General features: G+C 33.0%; 1 protein-coding gene across 2 annotated transcripts; it reads right to left on the bottom strand.

Moving 5' to 3' along the window:
* Positions 1-991: 991 nt before the first annotated feature.
* On the bottom strand, positions 992-10,070 carry LOC132271624 (zinc finger protein CONSTANS-LIKE 4-like). 2 transcript variants are annotated; one of them, XM_059773071.1, is made up of 4 exons: positions 9,771-10,070; positions 5,512-6,003; positions 2,738-2,884; positions 992-1,356 (listed from the first exon to the last, which is right to left on the bottom strand). In XM_059773071.1, the coding sequence occupies exons 1-4, from the start codon at positions 9,873-9,875 to the stop codon at positions 1,270-1,272; spliced, it is 831 nt and encodes a 276-aa protein (XP_059629054.1). In that variant the 5' UTR covers positions 9,876-10,070; the 3' UTR covers positions 992-1,269. The 2 variants fall into 2 exon arrangements, with proteins under 2 accessions (XP_059629054.1, XP_059629055.1); XM_059773072.1 differs by having other exon boundaries at positions 2,738-2,836.
* Between the last annotated feature and the right edge of the window lie 2,828 nt (positions 10,071-12,898).

Below are 12,898 nucleotides of genomic sequence, written 5' to 3'. Positions count from 1 at the left end.
ATATATGTTTGTGTGGGATCCACAATGGTTTAAGTCATTCATGATGACACCCTTAGCTTGAAAAGGAAGATCACAACTAAGGCTTACAGTGGAAGCTTCATATTAAGGCTTACAGTGGAAGCTTCATTTTGAATCTTACAGAGAAAGCCTCATTTTGAGCCTATAAATAGGCATATATGTATTGATTTGAAAACTATTACAGAAAGCATATAAAGGAATTCCTCTTGATTTCCTTTCTCTTGTTTTCTTTATCCCTCTTAATTTTATAATAAAAATATATATTATAGATATATATATATATACGAGTATTTTTTTTTTTTTTGCATTGCACAGCTGAGTTAAGGAGCAGGTTATAATTCTGATTCTAGAACAGAATACTCTCTCTCATTCTTACAAGATGTTTTTTTTTTTTTTTTTTTTTTTTTTAGTTGGTACTACGTACTAAGCCACACATACCTTCGTTAAAGCTTGAACCTCTGACCTCTCTTTAAAAAGTAAAAACCTGATACTGCTAAACCACTAACCCGTTGGTTCTTATAAGATGTTCCAACTATTTAAAAAGAAAGGTAGTTGAGTATGTGGTCCATGAAGGGTTTTTCCTATCACAAGAGGGTTTATGGCTGTAGAGAAAATGGGGGTTTCCTGATTCAATGGAATGAATTAATTGGTTGGTAGGGTTTATTGCAATTTTGGTGGAAGGCTAGTTTGCTACTCTTGTCAAAATGGTGGCTTTGTACTATGGTTGGTGTTCTGTTCCAATCACAAGGCTTGGACTGTCTAGTTTTACAAGCTTGCAAGCCTAAGCATCATATCCCTGTTGACACACTTCCACTGCAACAAAAAAAAAAAAAGGTTCTATATTCATGAAATCCGCTGAAAGGACTCGAGTACACATTTTCATCGTTTCAAGTTTACCGCGCATTCCATTCCTGAACACTAGTTACTGAATATGGTGAAATGAGCAACGGAGAAGTAAATCATACACGAACAATTATAACGAATCTATAGCACATATATGAACAACTACTACTTTTATTCCACATGCACTATATACAACTTCTATTTGGCCATTTCGATCTACAAAAGATTATTACAGGAAAAAAAAAAAGAAAAAGATATCAACTAGGTTTTGTAGATGTTCAGGTTCTGGCTTATTGAGCAAAGCCTCTTTGTTTTTTTTTAGCTCCACTAAGGGTATGCCAGGCCTACACTACCACTGACTGATATCATTCTTACATTTTCTGCTTGCTGATTGAGTTGATACGTACGCTACTTGGTAATATCAGATACTTCAGTCTTTGCAAACCTTCCACGGATCCTCGGCTGACTATCAGCCAGAGCTTTCCTGCAAGCATACTGAAGTAACACACATCATGAGTGTATTGACGAGAAATTGACCAAACCACACTAAATTCACCACGGGATCCATATGGTAATTATTGGAAAGGATGGTAATTTTCATCATATGACACAGAAAAGCAGTGGTATTTACTATCTCATGTGTGAAATGATGCAGTTCATGTTTAGGCAAGAAAAGAATAAAGTTTTCACAGAGAAGCCCTGCGCCTGGCCAAAAATTTCCATCTTAAGAAAAATTAATTATATAAGCAGCTGTAAGTCCGGGTAATTAGATAGTCAGATACAATAGTAACAGTATGGACAATGAGACTCATTATCTCTCCATCAAAAATATTAAGAAATGGAGAAAAAAATGATCTTACGAATATTTAAATAACAAGTAGCTAACCGAACTTGGTATATTGTTCACACGGAACAGTCATTATTCAAGAAAGATGCAGAAGTTTGAGGAAACTGAGGCCCTCGAAGAAAAAATATTTCCTAACCAGGCAAAATGAATGTAATTCATTTAAGTCATAGAAGACAGAAGAGAAGACCACTTGTATTCCTCAGAAAGCTTATCAAGTGACCAAATGAATGGTTAATGTCAATACAGGGACATTTTAAGAAACTAGCTCCTACTATATTGAAGAATGGAAGGTAACAATGGCATAAACTTCAAAGGAATCAAATCCTTGGAACCGAGCAATGTCCAAACCAATCAAAACTCAAAACCAACTACTCCATCCCAAGTTGGGTGCTTTAATAGTGTTGACAGTTGATAATCAATCTAACTACTTCTCAAGATCTTAGGAAGGAGATATATCCAAAATGAACCATGATAAAGCTCTAAAACAGGAGGTCGCGGGTAGTATAGGTGTCAACATTATGTTATGAGTAAGGTCAACAAATAACGTCCCCCGCAAAGGTGGTTGAGAATGCATCTAATGCAAAATCATTGTACTTGTACCAGCCTGCTATGGCATCAATTTGGATAAGGAACCTATTTTCCAATAGAGGTCAAAAAAGACCATTGAAACATTTTAGACACCATAAGAGGAACAAAAAAAGTATTAACACTGCACATCCAGGCAAAGATTACAAGTGTTGGACATTGGATGGGCAATATGAAGGCTCAATTATTTAGTAAACAAGTATATCCTCTAAACCGAGAATGCAAAGTTTGATGGAAGACAGACCATCCAAGGCTTGACAAACTCATTGATCAAATCTATGAGCTGTACATCACTACAAGTTTAAATAATATTTCAACTTTTACACTTTCACCTACGATAAACAATAATTACCAAGAAATTATGAAAACTACATCCAGAACTACAGAGCAAGTGGTGGGATGTTAATGAAAACATGGAAAAGGAAGTTGTTAATTCTAAATTACCTTGATTTTCCTGCCAAAATTCCTCTTTAACTTCTTGTTCCTGTATCTGGAAAGCTTTTGCCCGCGGTCTTCATTGCCACAATTGCTGATAATTTGCGGCTGCACAAGGGGAGAACGGATGAAGCTCAAATTACCATTACCAAGAGTCTGTCACAAAAATTCAGTATCAATGACCCCAGCCCCATCCTGTTGAAATGGACAGAAACATCTAAACAGTTCTCAGTTTGTAGACTTCATCACAGAATTAGTAAATGCTTAGGGCTCAATCACACACTAGGACCCGGTGGTGTACACCAGAGAAACAGAAAAAAGACAATTGTAATTAAAAGAAAATGAATGCAGATGAAACGAATTCCTTATAATGAATCCTTAGTTTGGAGACCTGACATGTAAACTGCTCTTCAACTAAGTATGTACAATTAGAAAAGCTACTTAGCAATAAATATATATATAGGATGAGATCAAGGATAAAAAGGCTCATTTATAAATGAATTTTTATGCTGTTGTTTAGACATATGTCATTGGTCGATGGTAATCTAGGAAGCATGGGCACACCTAAAAGGGCAAAGAATCTGTGTCGGACACCAACACTCGCCAGACATGCCTCGACACGTGTCGGACACGCCAAAAAATGTGTCCGAAATTTTTATATTTTCTTGAATATCTGGACACACCGTGGACACGCGTTTGACACGCCATTGATACGTGCCCAACACACGTCCATTCTTGGGGATTTTTAAGAAAGTTCTAGAAACAATGTTGAGTTCAAATATAAATATTAGGAGTCCTTAAATAACTTTCAGCAATATGATGGTAATTACATAATTACTTAAAAGTTGTTGTTTTATTAAACAATTTTATATTAAAACAATTAGATATTTATCCTTATATTTTAGTTCAAGGTTCGAACTCTTGCACGGTCATCTTTGACTCTCATGTTCTCCCACCAACCAATCTTCGCTACTGGTAGATGTTCTCTCTATCTCTCTCTTCTCTTTTCTCTCTTCTTCTTTGTCCTCCTCTTTCTTTCTTCTTCTTATTCTTCACAAATCCTAGATATTTCTTTTTTTCCTTTTCACAATAAATTTGTTTTTGCGTTTCTTTTTCCTTTTTCCTCTATTCCCCGAGAACTTTTTCTCTTCTATGGATTCTTACATTTATTTTTAACTGAGGCCTGATTCTTTTTCTAACAAAACCATAATCCTCTTTGTTTCTTTTTTTTCTTTTTTCTTTTTTTTTTTTTTTCCCTCTTTCTTAACCGTCTTTCTATTATTCTCTCTTTTTCCCAGCACAACACAAATTTTTTTCATTTTAAGGTTGTAAAAACTAATATTATTCTTAATTTCTTAAAGTACAACATCATATATATAGAAAATATATTTATTATTTGCCGTGTTTGTGTTCTAATTTTTTAGGATTTGCCGTATCACCGTATCCGTTTCATGTCATATGCATGTCTCGTATCCATTTTCGTGCTACTTAGGGACTAATCTTCAAGAAATGATCAGAAAGGCCATTGATGTGGTATTTCAAAAGACCAAAATATTCTCCGGTCATTTAAGCAACCAAAAGAGTAGTATCAAGCCCACCAAGGTGCTTTACGCAATTTCCAAAGTATACTCGATATAACTTAATCATTGTTGTGGAGATGGAATTTGAAAAATTGGTGATCTGATCACAATGATCTAAGATACAGAGACAAGTAAGGAGGGGCCTGCACTTTTCAGACACTCATGAAGACACCCTTAGACACATATTTGACACATCTTACACGTGGTATTTGCTATTTAAAATATATATATTTTTTATTTTTGAACATGTGGGTGCCACTAAGTGGACACTTGATCAAGGAACCTTGGATATCAATTAAAACTTTTTTGGCATGGGTAAATAATTCAAAAGTTAAAACTTTCACATTATAGCCATAAACTAATAGATTCACTGTCATAATATAATACATGCCATATAATAAATATATCTTTGTGGCTACCATCTAATGTTTCTCTTTTGTGATTTGTTGTGCTGATGTGTACATGTTTTGTCGTGTCCAGTGTCATAATGTGTCCATGCTACAGAAGTTGATCAGCTTCCAGCTTGGCCTATTCTTTCTTTTGTTAATAATGATGCTTGAGATTTTTACTACAAGTTTCTTATCAGAATACCGCTTCACCTTCTCATAAATAACAACCGACTTATTTTTAGTTAACTTAAAAAAAAAGAAAAAAAAAAAAAAAAAACAAACAAACAAACAGACTGACTTATTTTTACTTGGGTTCTTTCATGAATAGGAGAGAACAGAAACTTTATAGGTCTTCATGTTTTTGTTTGTCTTAGATCTGCTTATAACTCCTGGGACTGGAACAGCGTCAACAGAGACAAGCCAGCCTCTACAAGGACTATAATGCAAGATAAAAGAAGTGTAAAAGGAAGCCTCAACCATTTCAAATTTAGTCATGCTTACTTAAACTACTCTGCTCTTCTAGACTTGCTTCCAGTAATTAAATTTCAAGAACTGCAATTACTTTGGTTTTCGAATAAACCTGCCACATCTCTTAACCACTGTTTTGTGGATTTATTATGATTTCTGTATCTTTTCCCCTGTTCTAGCCAGGAGCACATACTCACTTCTAGATACCCCAACTAGCAGCACCTATAAGGCTACACAGGTGCTATTTCATGCTCAATTTTTTCAGAGAACCGTTTATGAAGTGGATAAAAAAAGATAGAAAGAAATGCACTGAACTAAGGAATGAAAGAGAGTAATTAAACCTAACCTTTATATCTCCTTCACTGAATGCCCTTCGCATCCCGAAGGCAGCTGGGAAATCCAGAAAACTTGGCATCATTGGAGCCCCATGTATCCACTCCATTGAACTTAAACACCCTGAACTCTCACTCTTCTGGAATGGTCCTTCAGGAGGTAGTTTGTCCTCAGCAACAAGGTTCTCATCCGTCCTTACACCAGGAATCTTGATATCCAGGACATCAGAAAATGGTGTTTCTATGGCATCTTTTGCTAAGATATCCTTCTTGCATTCATAGAAAACGTCACTCAAGAGTTGCTCACTCTGAATTGATTCAATGTCTGTGACCTCGAGTGCATGGGGGGAGATGGCATCTTCACCACAAGAGGTCATTGAAATGGAAGCTGTCATTGGATCAAGGCCCACTACTGGTTCTTCAGTAATTGGTTCTGGAGCTTTGAATAGATCCCCTTCTCCCCCCAAGTCATATTCCAATATGGTGGAGGTCTGAATCAGGTTGCCCTGCATTAATTCCAAGATGAAGTGGTATAAGACATGCCAACTAGAACAATTCTTCATTGACAATATCTTCAATACAGGTAAATAAATATACAATCTTTAAACCAATAAAAAACACCACAATACATCTTGGATCCCAAGACAGAATCAACAAATCATGAAAATATATACATAAATATCAATCATCTTCTACGAATTAACTCCAAGTTTAAGAAAAAGTGCACCGATATTACACAAAATTTACAATTTATAAATATAGCACCATCCCAGTCCTTAAAAGACTCTCTATGGAATTTTGGTTTTGGGGGGGCTAGTTTGGGGTTGGGGGCGGTTGTTGTACATTGATAGGTAAGCGTAGTGAATGTTTGAGGTTTCCATATGTAAAAAATAGCCAAAATTCCACTTACAACTTAGCGTGATAAAATTTCAATATTAACCATTGTCTACATCAAGGTCATAATTAAGTACTAAGATAGTTAGGTTTGGGAGCATTGTCTATGTCTAGAGAATCACAATCTATGTTACATGTACTCAAGATGCTGATATGTGCTTAAGCTTTGAATTTATATCGTCCCCAAACTCAAAGGATCATGGCTGAATATTCAAATTATTTAAACCATTCTCTTATTTTCTATAGTAAGATCATGTTTTCACTTGTTAGAAGTAAATGGAACATAACAAAAAAGTTTCATGCATATTGTATAAAAAATTTTAATAAGTAGATAATTAGGTGCATGTCCAACTCTTTTCTTTTCTTTTTTCCCCGGGTAAGGTTGCACGTCAAACCATACGGATACATATCGCATAATACCTATCTCGAGTGTTGTCTGTCCAACGCCAGTACTTCACATATCATTGCTAGTGTCCTCACATAGATCACAAATATTTGTTAAAATGCAGATAACCCACAGTAGCACAGAACTAAACAAAAAGCTTCAGAAGAATCTAACAAATATTATTATTATTTGATCAATGACGAGGAAACAGATCAAAGAAAAATGGAAGTAAACATGTTTGTGAAAGGATCATTTAGGAACTATTCATAACATATATATATATATATCAAGAACTTTCAATCTTAGTTAAATTACTAGGCATCTTCACATCTACACAGAAACACCTCTCATCCAGGAATTTTTTTTTTTTTTTTTTCATCCTTTTATGGAAGCTGCTATATAAGACATTCAAAAGACAAAGGGATATTAGTTCAATAACAGTCAAAACTCAAAAACCATAGCATTTTATATTGTAAGTTCGTAACTATTTCAAATAGTCCAAAGCTGTTTCTCTAGAGAAATCTTGCATAACCAACCACCCCAAGCTGAGGTTGCATAATACTTGATTCCTTCTCATGGTAGTCAACATATAAAACCACCACGGTTAAATGGTTTTAACTTTTAAATGGTCTGATTGAGATCTTTCTTTTTTCTTCCCCAAGTGTCTGATTGAGATTTTTCTTCAGTGGATTTTTCAAAACTTCAAAAATTAAGATAAAATCAAGTAGTCTAAATCATCAAATAATTCCAGTACTCCGCAAAAGAACAAAATCTTAAGTTGGAACTACAAAACCTTGCTTCTCCATCTACTTGCATGCAACATACAAAATGAGAAGCCCCTAGTGTTTAAAGCACAGCCCATGTATAAGTTGCAGCCTGTGCTTTGTGGAACTGAATCAAGTGTGTTTGTAATAGGAACCTATCAAGATGATTTGAATTGTGTATTCAAGCAGATCAAGCATAAAAGAGGTTGCAATCATGCTAATTGTCCAATGCTATTGTGCATGAGCTCTAACTGGCAAAGTGACAACTTTTGAAATCAGCGTGAATTTTGAGAGTGGTGTTAAAAATAAATAAATTAATATATAAAAGAAGAAGTAGAAGAAGAAGAAGAAGAAGGAAACAAAGAAGAAGGAAAGGAAGAAAATGATGATGATGATAAATGAAAACCGTTAAGTCAAATTCAAAAGTACAAGTGAAAACTCGTGTCATGTAGGAGCCTGTTGAGAATTTCGGAGTCCAACAATTGTATAAAATTGGTCAAATTCAAGAATATACTCGGGCAGAATTATTAGGCGCAACTTACAGACCAGAATATTCCTCAAAATTGGCACCAAAAATTTTATATGAAAAGAAAATATAAAATCAACTGATGTAAAAGTGAAGAAAGAGAAATTTAGGATTCATGGCATATGATCCATGGTTTGAAAATTTCTGCATATTGTTTGTAAGATAAGTAAAGATGGACTGAAACATGTATCATATACGAACCAAGGTTCAATGGGGCAAGTATAACAAGGTTGTTTTCTAGAAAATCAGAAGAAAAATAATAATAATGAAATGGGAAGAATATTCAAAAAATAAAAAATGAAAAAGGACCATTAAATGTTATCTATTAATAAAATTAAAAGTTTGAGGGAGTTGGCTGAATAATCAAAAAGTTGAAAACTTATTTTCTAACCCACTTTGGTCACCAAATGAACAATCAACTCCGAACAAAGAAAATTTACCTGGAAATCCACATTTCAGAAAACAGGCCTCCCCAAAATTTTCAGAATGCTGAAAGTTGAATTTTCTAAAGTGTTCCTAAGTAAGAAGTATACGACTATTAATCTTCGCTAATACCCTCCAACTAAACCTTAAACCCTCAAAAGACCAAAGATGAATGCTATTGTCAGTAAATGCCCAGAAAAATTACCCAGTTTTAACAAAGGTAAAGACTTATTGTAACTTTTTTTTTTCCTAGTTGGTACCCACACACACATGCCTCCACTACATAAACAAAAACCATAAAATAATAACAATTAAGGATTAGATACGGTTCTACTTTTCTCCAACTTTTTTTTTTCTTGTTTAATTATTGTAAGTGCATTTAAAAGTGAACCATTCAAACAAGTTGACATCATAAGTTTGGTGGCAAAGGGTGCTGTCTATGCTAAGGGTGCCTCATGCTGATGCTAACAGAAGTTTGGTTGCTGCCTGGAATATTCCTGAGACTTTTTTGTGATAATAACTACAGTGTTTGTTTTGTTTGGTTTTGCCAGGCTTGTAGGGTTTTGTTTTTCTTGGTTTATCTGCTGTTGGTGGGCTTGCTTTGTCTTGTTTTGGTGTTGCTTTCTTTGTGCTTGGTGCTAGCTAGGCTTCTTGCCTTCGCTCTTTTTCTTTTTTTCTTTTTTTTTCTTTTTTTTGAAAGAAAATGGAGTCAAGGAACTTATAATTGTGAAATCATTTTCCATCTCTTAATCTTTTTATTTCCAGATTCAACTCACAAATAGAAGTTGAATATCTCTATTTATGCTATGTTTGGTTGCTACGAAAATGTTCAGAGAAAAACAGATACTTAACAAAATAAGATATTAGGGTTAAAAAAAAAAAAAACAAAAAACAAAAAAACAAAAAAAGATATTTAGGACTCAAAATCAGAGGCATCAAAGAAAATACTAAAATTTCCTTTGCAAATAAACAAAAGCCTCAATAAATAATCAAATGCCTCCAAAGAAAATATTGTAATTTTTTTTTTTTTTTTTGGGTAAAAAAAAATATCGTAATTTTATACCGAACAGAGCTGAAAGCAAATACCACACTTCAATAGAGAGAATGTAAGAAACCCTAAGTCCCAATCAAACAGTAATAGGAGTTAAATATCTCTATCAGCCTCATCAAAAGAAAAATGCCTATCAATTAAATCGACAAAAGAAAGAGAGTTCTAGAGAGAGAAAGTACGATAGCATACAGATTGAGAAATTATAGACAGAGAAAGAGAGAAATGATTACCATTGAAGTGTTCGATTTCTGGAAAGAAAAGTAGTCTTCAAGATTTTGTAATTCTTGAGAGAAGTTGGTGAAGTAAGGAAGCAGGAGCTCAGCCTCGGCATTCATTTCTTAGTTTCTCTCTCTAAAACTATAGCTTGAAGCAGAGGAGCTTCAATGGAGGAGAGGAGAGGAGAGGAGAGGAGAGAGGAGAGATATTAAAGTCTCCACAGAGGAAACAAAACAGAGTAGCAGAGCAGATGTAATGTAGAGAGAGAAAGTGAAGGGGATGAGAATTTATATAGTATGTCTAACTTGGTTCGAGTTTCCATCCGGTGAGAGAATTTATAGATAGTCACAAGACTCGCTAATATAATTGCTGACGTAATAAATAAATTAAAATATATGAGAAAGCAAAAGATTTTTATTTATAGTACTCCTACTAGATATTTTTATACTATAGCAACAAAATATGCTAAGGACATTGTGAAAATGACATGACATATAATGAAAAAGAAATAAAAATAGTATTTGGTTTCAAGTTTAGTACAGTACAGTATTGCATGTGTAAAGTAAAACAATTAGGGACATCCGAAAAACAAGTTTTAAATTTATTTTAACAAATTATTGAATATTTCAACACAATTTTAAGAAGGATCAAATGTGCACCGTATAAACTAAAAATAAAGATATTAAAAATAGATTTGAACATATTTGTTTTAGATTTTAATATATTTAAATCGTGTTTTAATATATTTGTTATATATGCTGAAATATTAGATAAATATGTTGATAAAGTACGTTACACCACAAGGGTACTATAGTCAAAAAATTCCTAACTTTTAGCATAGAGTGAAAATAAATTCATATATTTTGCATTCGAATTTTATAGGGCACAAAAAATACTTTTTGTATAAAAATTCTCTAGATTACAAGGATGTTACATTATTTTGCGAGAAAATTAAAATGATCATTATCATGCATTCATTGACTTTGTGTGAAAAATTGGATAAATTTTACTTAACTCTCCTAAAGTTCTACATAGACCCTTCTATTTTTGAATCTTTACATAAATCAAAATTTCAAAGGAGATAAGTGGAATTATAAAATATTGGAAGATTATGTGGGATATTTACAAATCTCACCAGAGATAAGTGAAATTTACCCATAGGTTGTATTCGGTTGCATGGAATTGAAAATTTGAAATTAGAATTGGAATTGGAGGAATTGAAAAAAAATTTGATTCAATTTTATAAGTTGCTTTTCTCCAATTTTATAAATTTCAATTTCAAAACTCCAATTTTATACAATCGAACACAACTTTAATTTTATAGAGTCGTTATATGAGTGTAAGATTAACTTAGAACTTATATTTTGTGTAAAATGAAATAAAGTTATATATATATTTACAATGTTTGAAATATATATATATATATATATATATATATACAATGTTGTCGTTCTAAGTTCTACCGTGTCAAGTAAATAAAGTATTAAAATGAATATGTGCTTGTCATATATTGTGTTCAATGTCATTAAAGAATTAATTTTAAAAATTTTGATCAAACTAAATCTTTAATTTTGATCAAATGATTACATCAATATTAAAGAAATACAAATACATGTGTCATTGTCTTTCAAAATGATTTTGAAATCAGAAATATCTTTCAGGGACCTGCTAAGTCTCAACGATTGTCCACAAAATCAATGTCATGGCATAGTATATTAATTATTCCCCGTCCCACATTAGAGGTCTATTTTTAAAAATTAGAATTTTTAAAAAACATGCATTTAATATATTATTTCTTTTTAAAATTACCAACTTATTCCTTCTAATTTAAATATATATAGCTACAAAGTTTGAAATTTTTTAAAAAGATAAAAGATAATGATGAAAATATAGAACTTATTTGTTTTGACTTCTCAAAGAAGATAATTAATTTGGGACATGTCAAAAGAGAATAATGAACTACTAATATGGGATGGAGGAAGTATGTACTATTCTAATGTCTCGCTTGTCGTTCAGTCCTGCTTATTATTTGATTTATGCTGTTATATATGCGTGTGACCGAACAAATGCACCAAGCTTGTGTTGCATAGAGCAAGCTTGTGTTGCATAGAGCAGTAAGAGTAGTAAAAGTTTGAACGAGAGCAGAAAAATGACAAAATTTAAATTATATAAAGTAAGAGTTGAATTAGAAGAGTGTATAAAATGTAAAAATGGAAGCGCGCACCGGATACAAAGGATACAAAAGCGGCTCTCATTAAGGTAAATCATGTGACTTAAGTGGGTACTCATATGACATTTTGTTTAGCATTCATTGTATATTGGTGCAACACAATTATGTTACAAAATGCAACACTTGTAAAAGTGTTCTGCAATATATTTATATCAAAGATATAACACCAATACAACGTGCTAGAGCGTGTAATTATAAGTTATAACAAGATTAAATAAAAAAATTAACACATTTACGTAATGGTTGCATTCACAATTTAAATTTGTTGCATTATATACCGGTCAACATAAAAGAGGATTTCGGTTCGTTCTAATTTAATGACTGTCAAAATAAAAGTTTTACTTATTTTTTTTTTGAAGGTTCAAACAGACACGCTTACACTCACAATATTATGCAAAATACTCCCTTTTGGCACACAAATGTTGAAATTTTGGTGTTATGATCACGTGGCACATGACACATGGATAAGTTGTTTTGACAAAAAATACTCTTAGGCATGATCAAATTCTCCAACACTATTAACTTTTATAAATGAGAAATTGAGAGTTTTTTGTTGCTTATGCAAGAATATTTTCGTCAAAATAATCAGTCCATGTGTCATATAAGTTACGTGTGATCACTTTTCGGGAGTCGGCCGAGTCGGCAAACCACGACTTATACATCGCAGATGAGTTTTCCATACCGGATACTTGTACACTTCTCGATCAAACCTCGGTGTCATTGCTTGATTTAGCAAATGAGTAATCATATGGGATTCTGAAAAAACAGGTTGATAGTAAATAAATCTCGTATGTGGGCCGACCCTTGCTGTCATTTCATTTGACTTATATGTTTATCATATAATTTTCTTCAGAAATTATTGGTCTGTTTTAGCCACACAAAATATCATTTTCATTGGGCTAACTCATGGTC

Source organism: Cornus florida, unplaced genomic scaffold (genome assembly GCF_030987335.1).
Source record: "Cornus florida cultivar Cherokee Brave unplaced genomic scaffold, ASM3098733v1 CherokeeBrave_3.0.0_Hap2_Chr08, whole genome shotgun sequence".
Taxonomy (NCBI): domain Eukaryota; kingdom Viridiplantae; phylum Streptophyta; class Magnoliopsida; order Cornales; family Cornaceae; genus Cornus; species Cornus florida.
The sequence above is the reverse complement of the archived record's forward strand: the minus strand, read 5'-3'. Positions and strand labels throughout refer to the sequence as shown.

What these genes read in the sequence shown, in the direction of transcription:
- LOC132271624 (XM_059773071.1), bottom strand. Translation starts at nt 9,875, where the DNA reads ATGAATGCCGAGGCTGAGCTCCTGCTTCCTTACTTCACCAACTTCTCT. An exon ending in AGAAATCGAACACTTCAATG is followed by an intron (nt 6,004 to 9,770) that starts GTAATCATTTCT and finishes GAATTAATGCAG; the next exon opens with GGCAACCTGATTCAGACCTC. An exon ending in ATTTTGGCAGGAAAATCAAG is followed by an intron (nt 1,357 to 2,737) that starts GTAATTTAGAAT and finishes GTGTTACTTCAG; the next exon opens with TATGCTTGCAGGAAAGCTCT.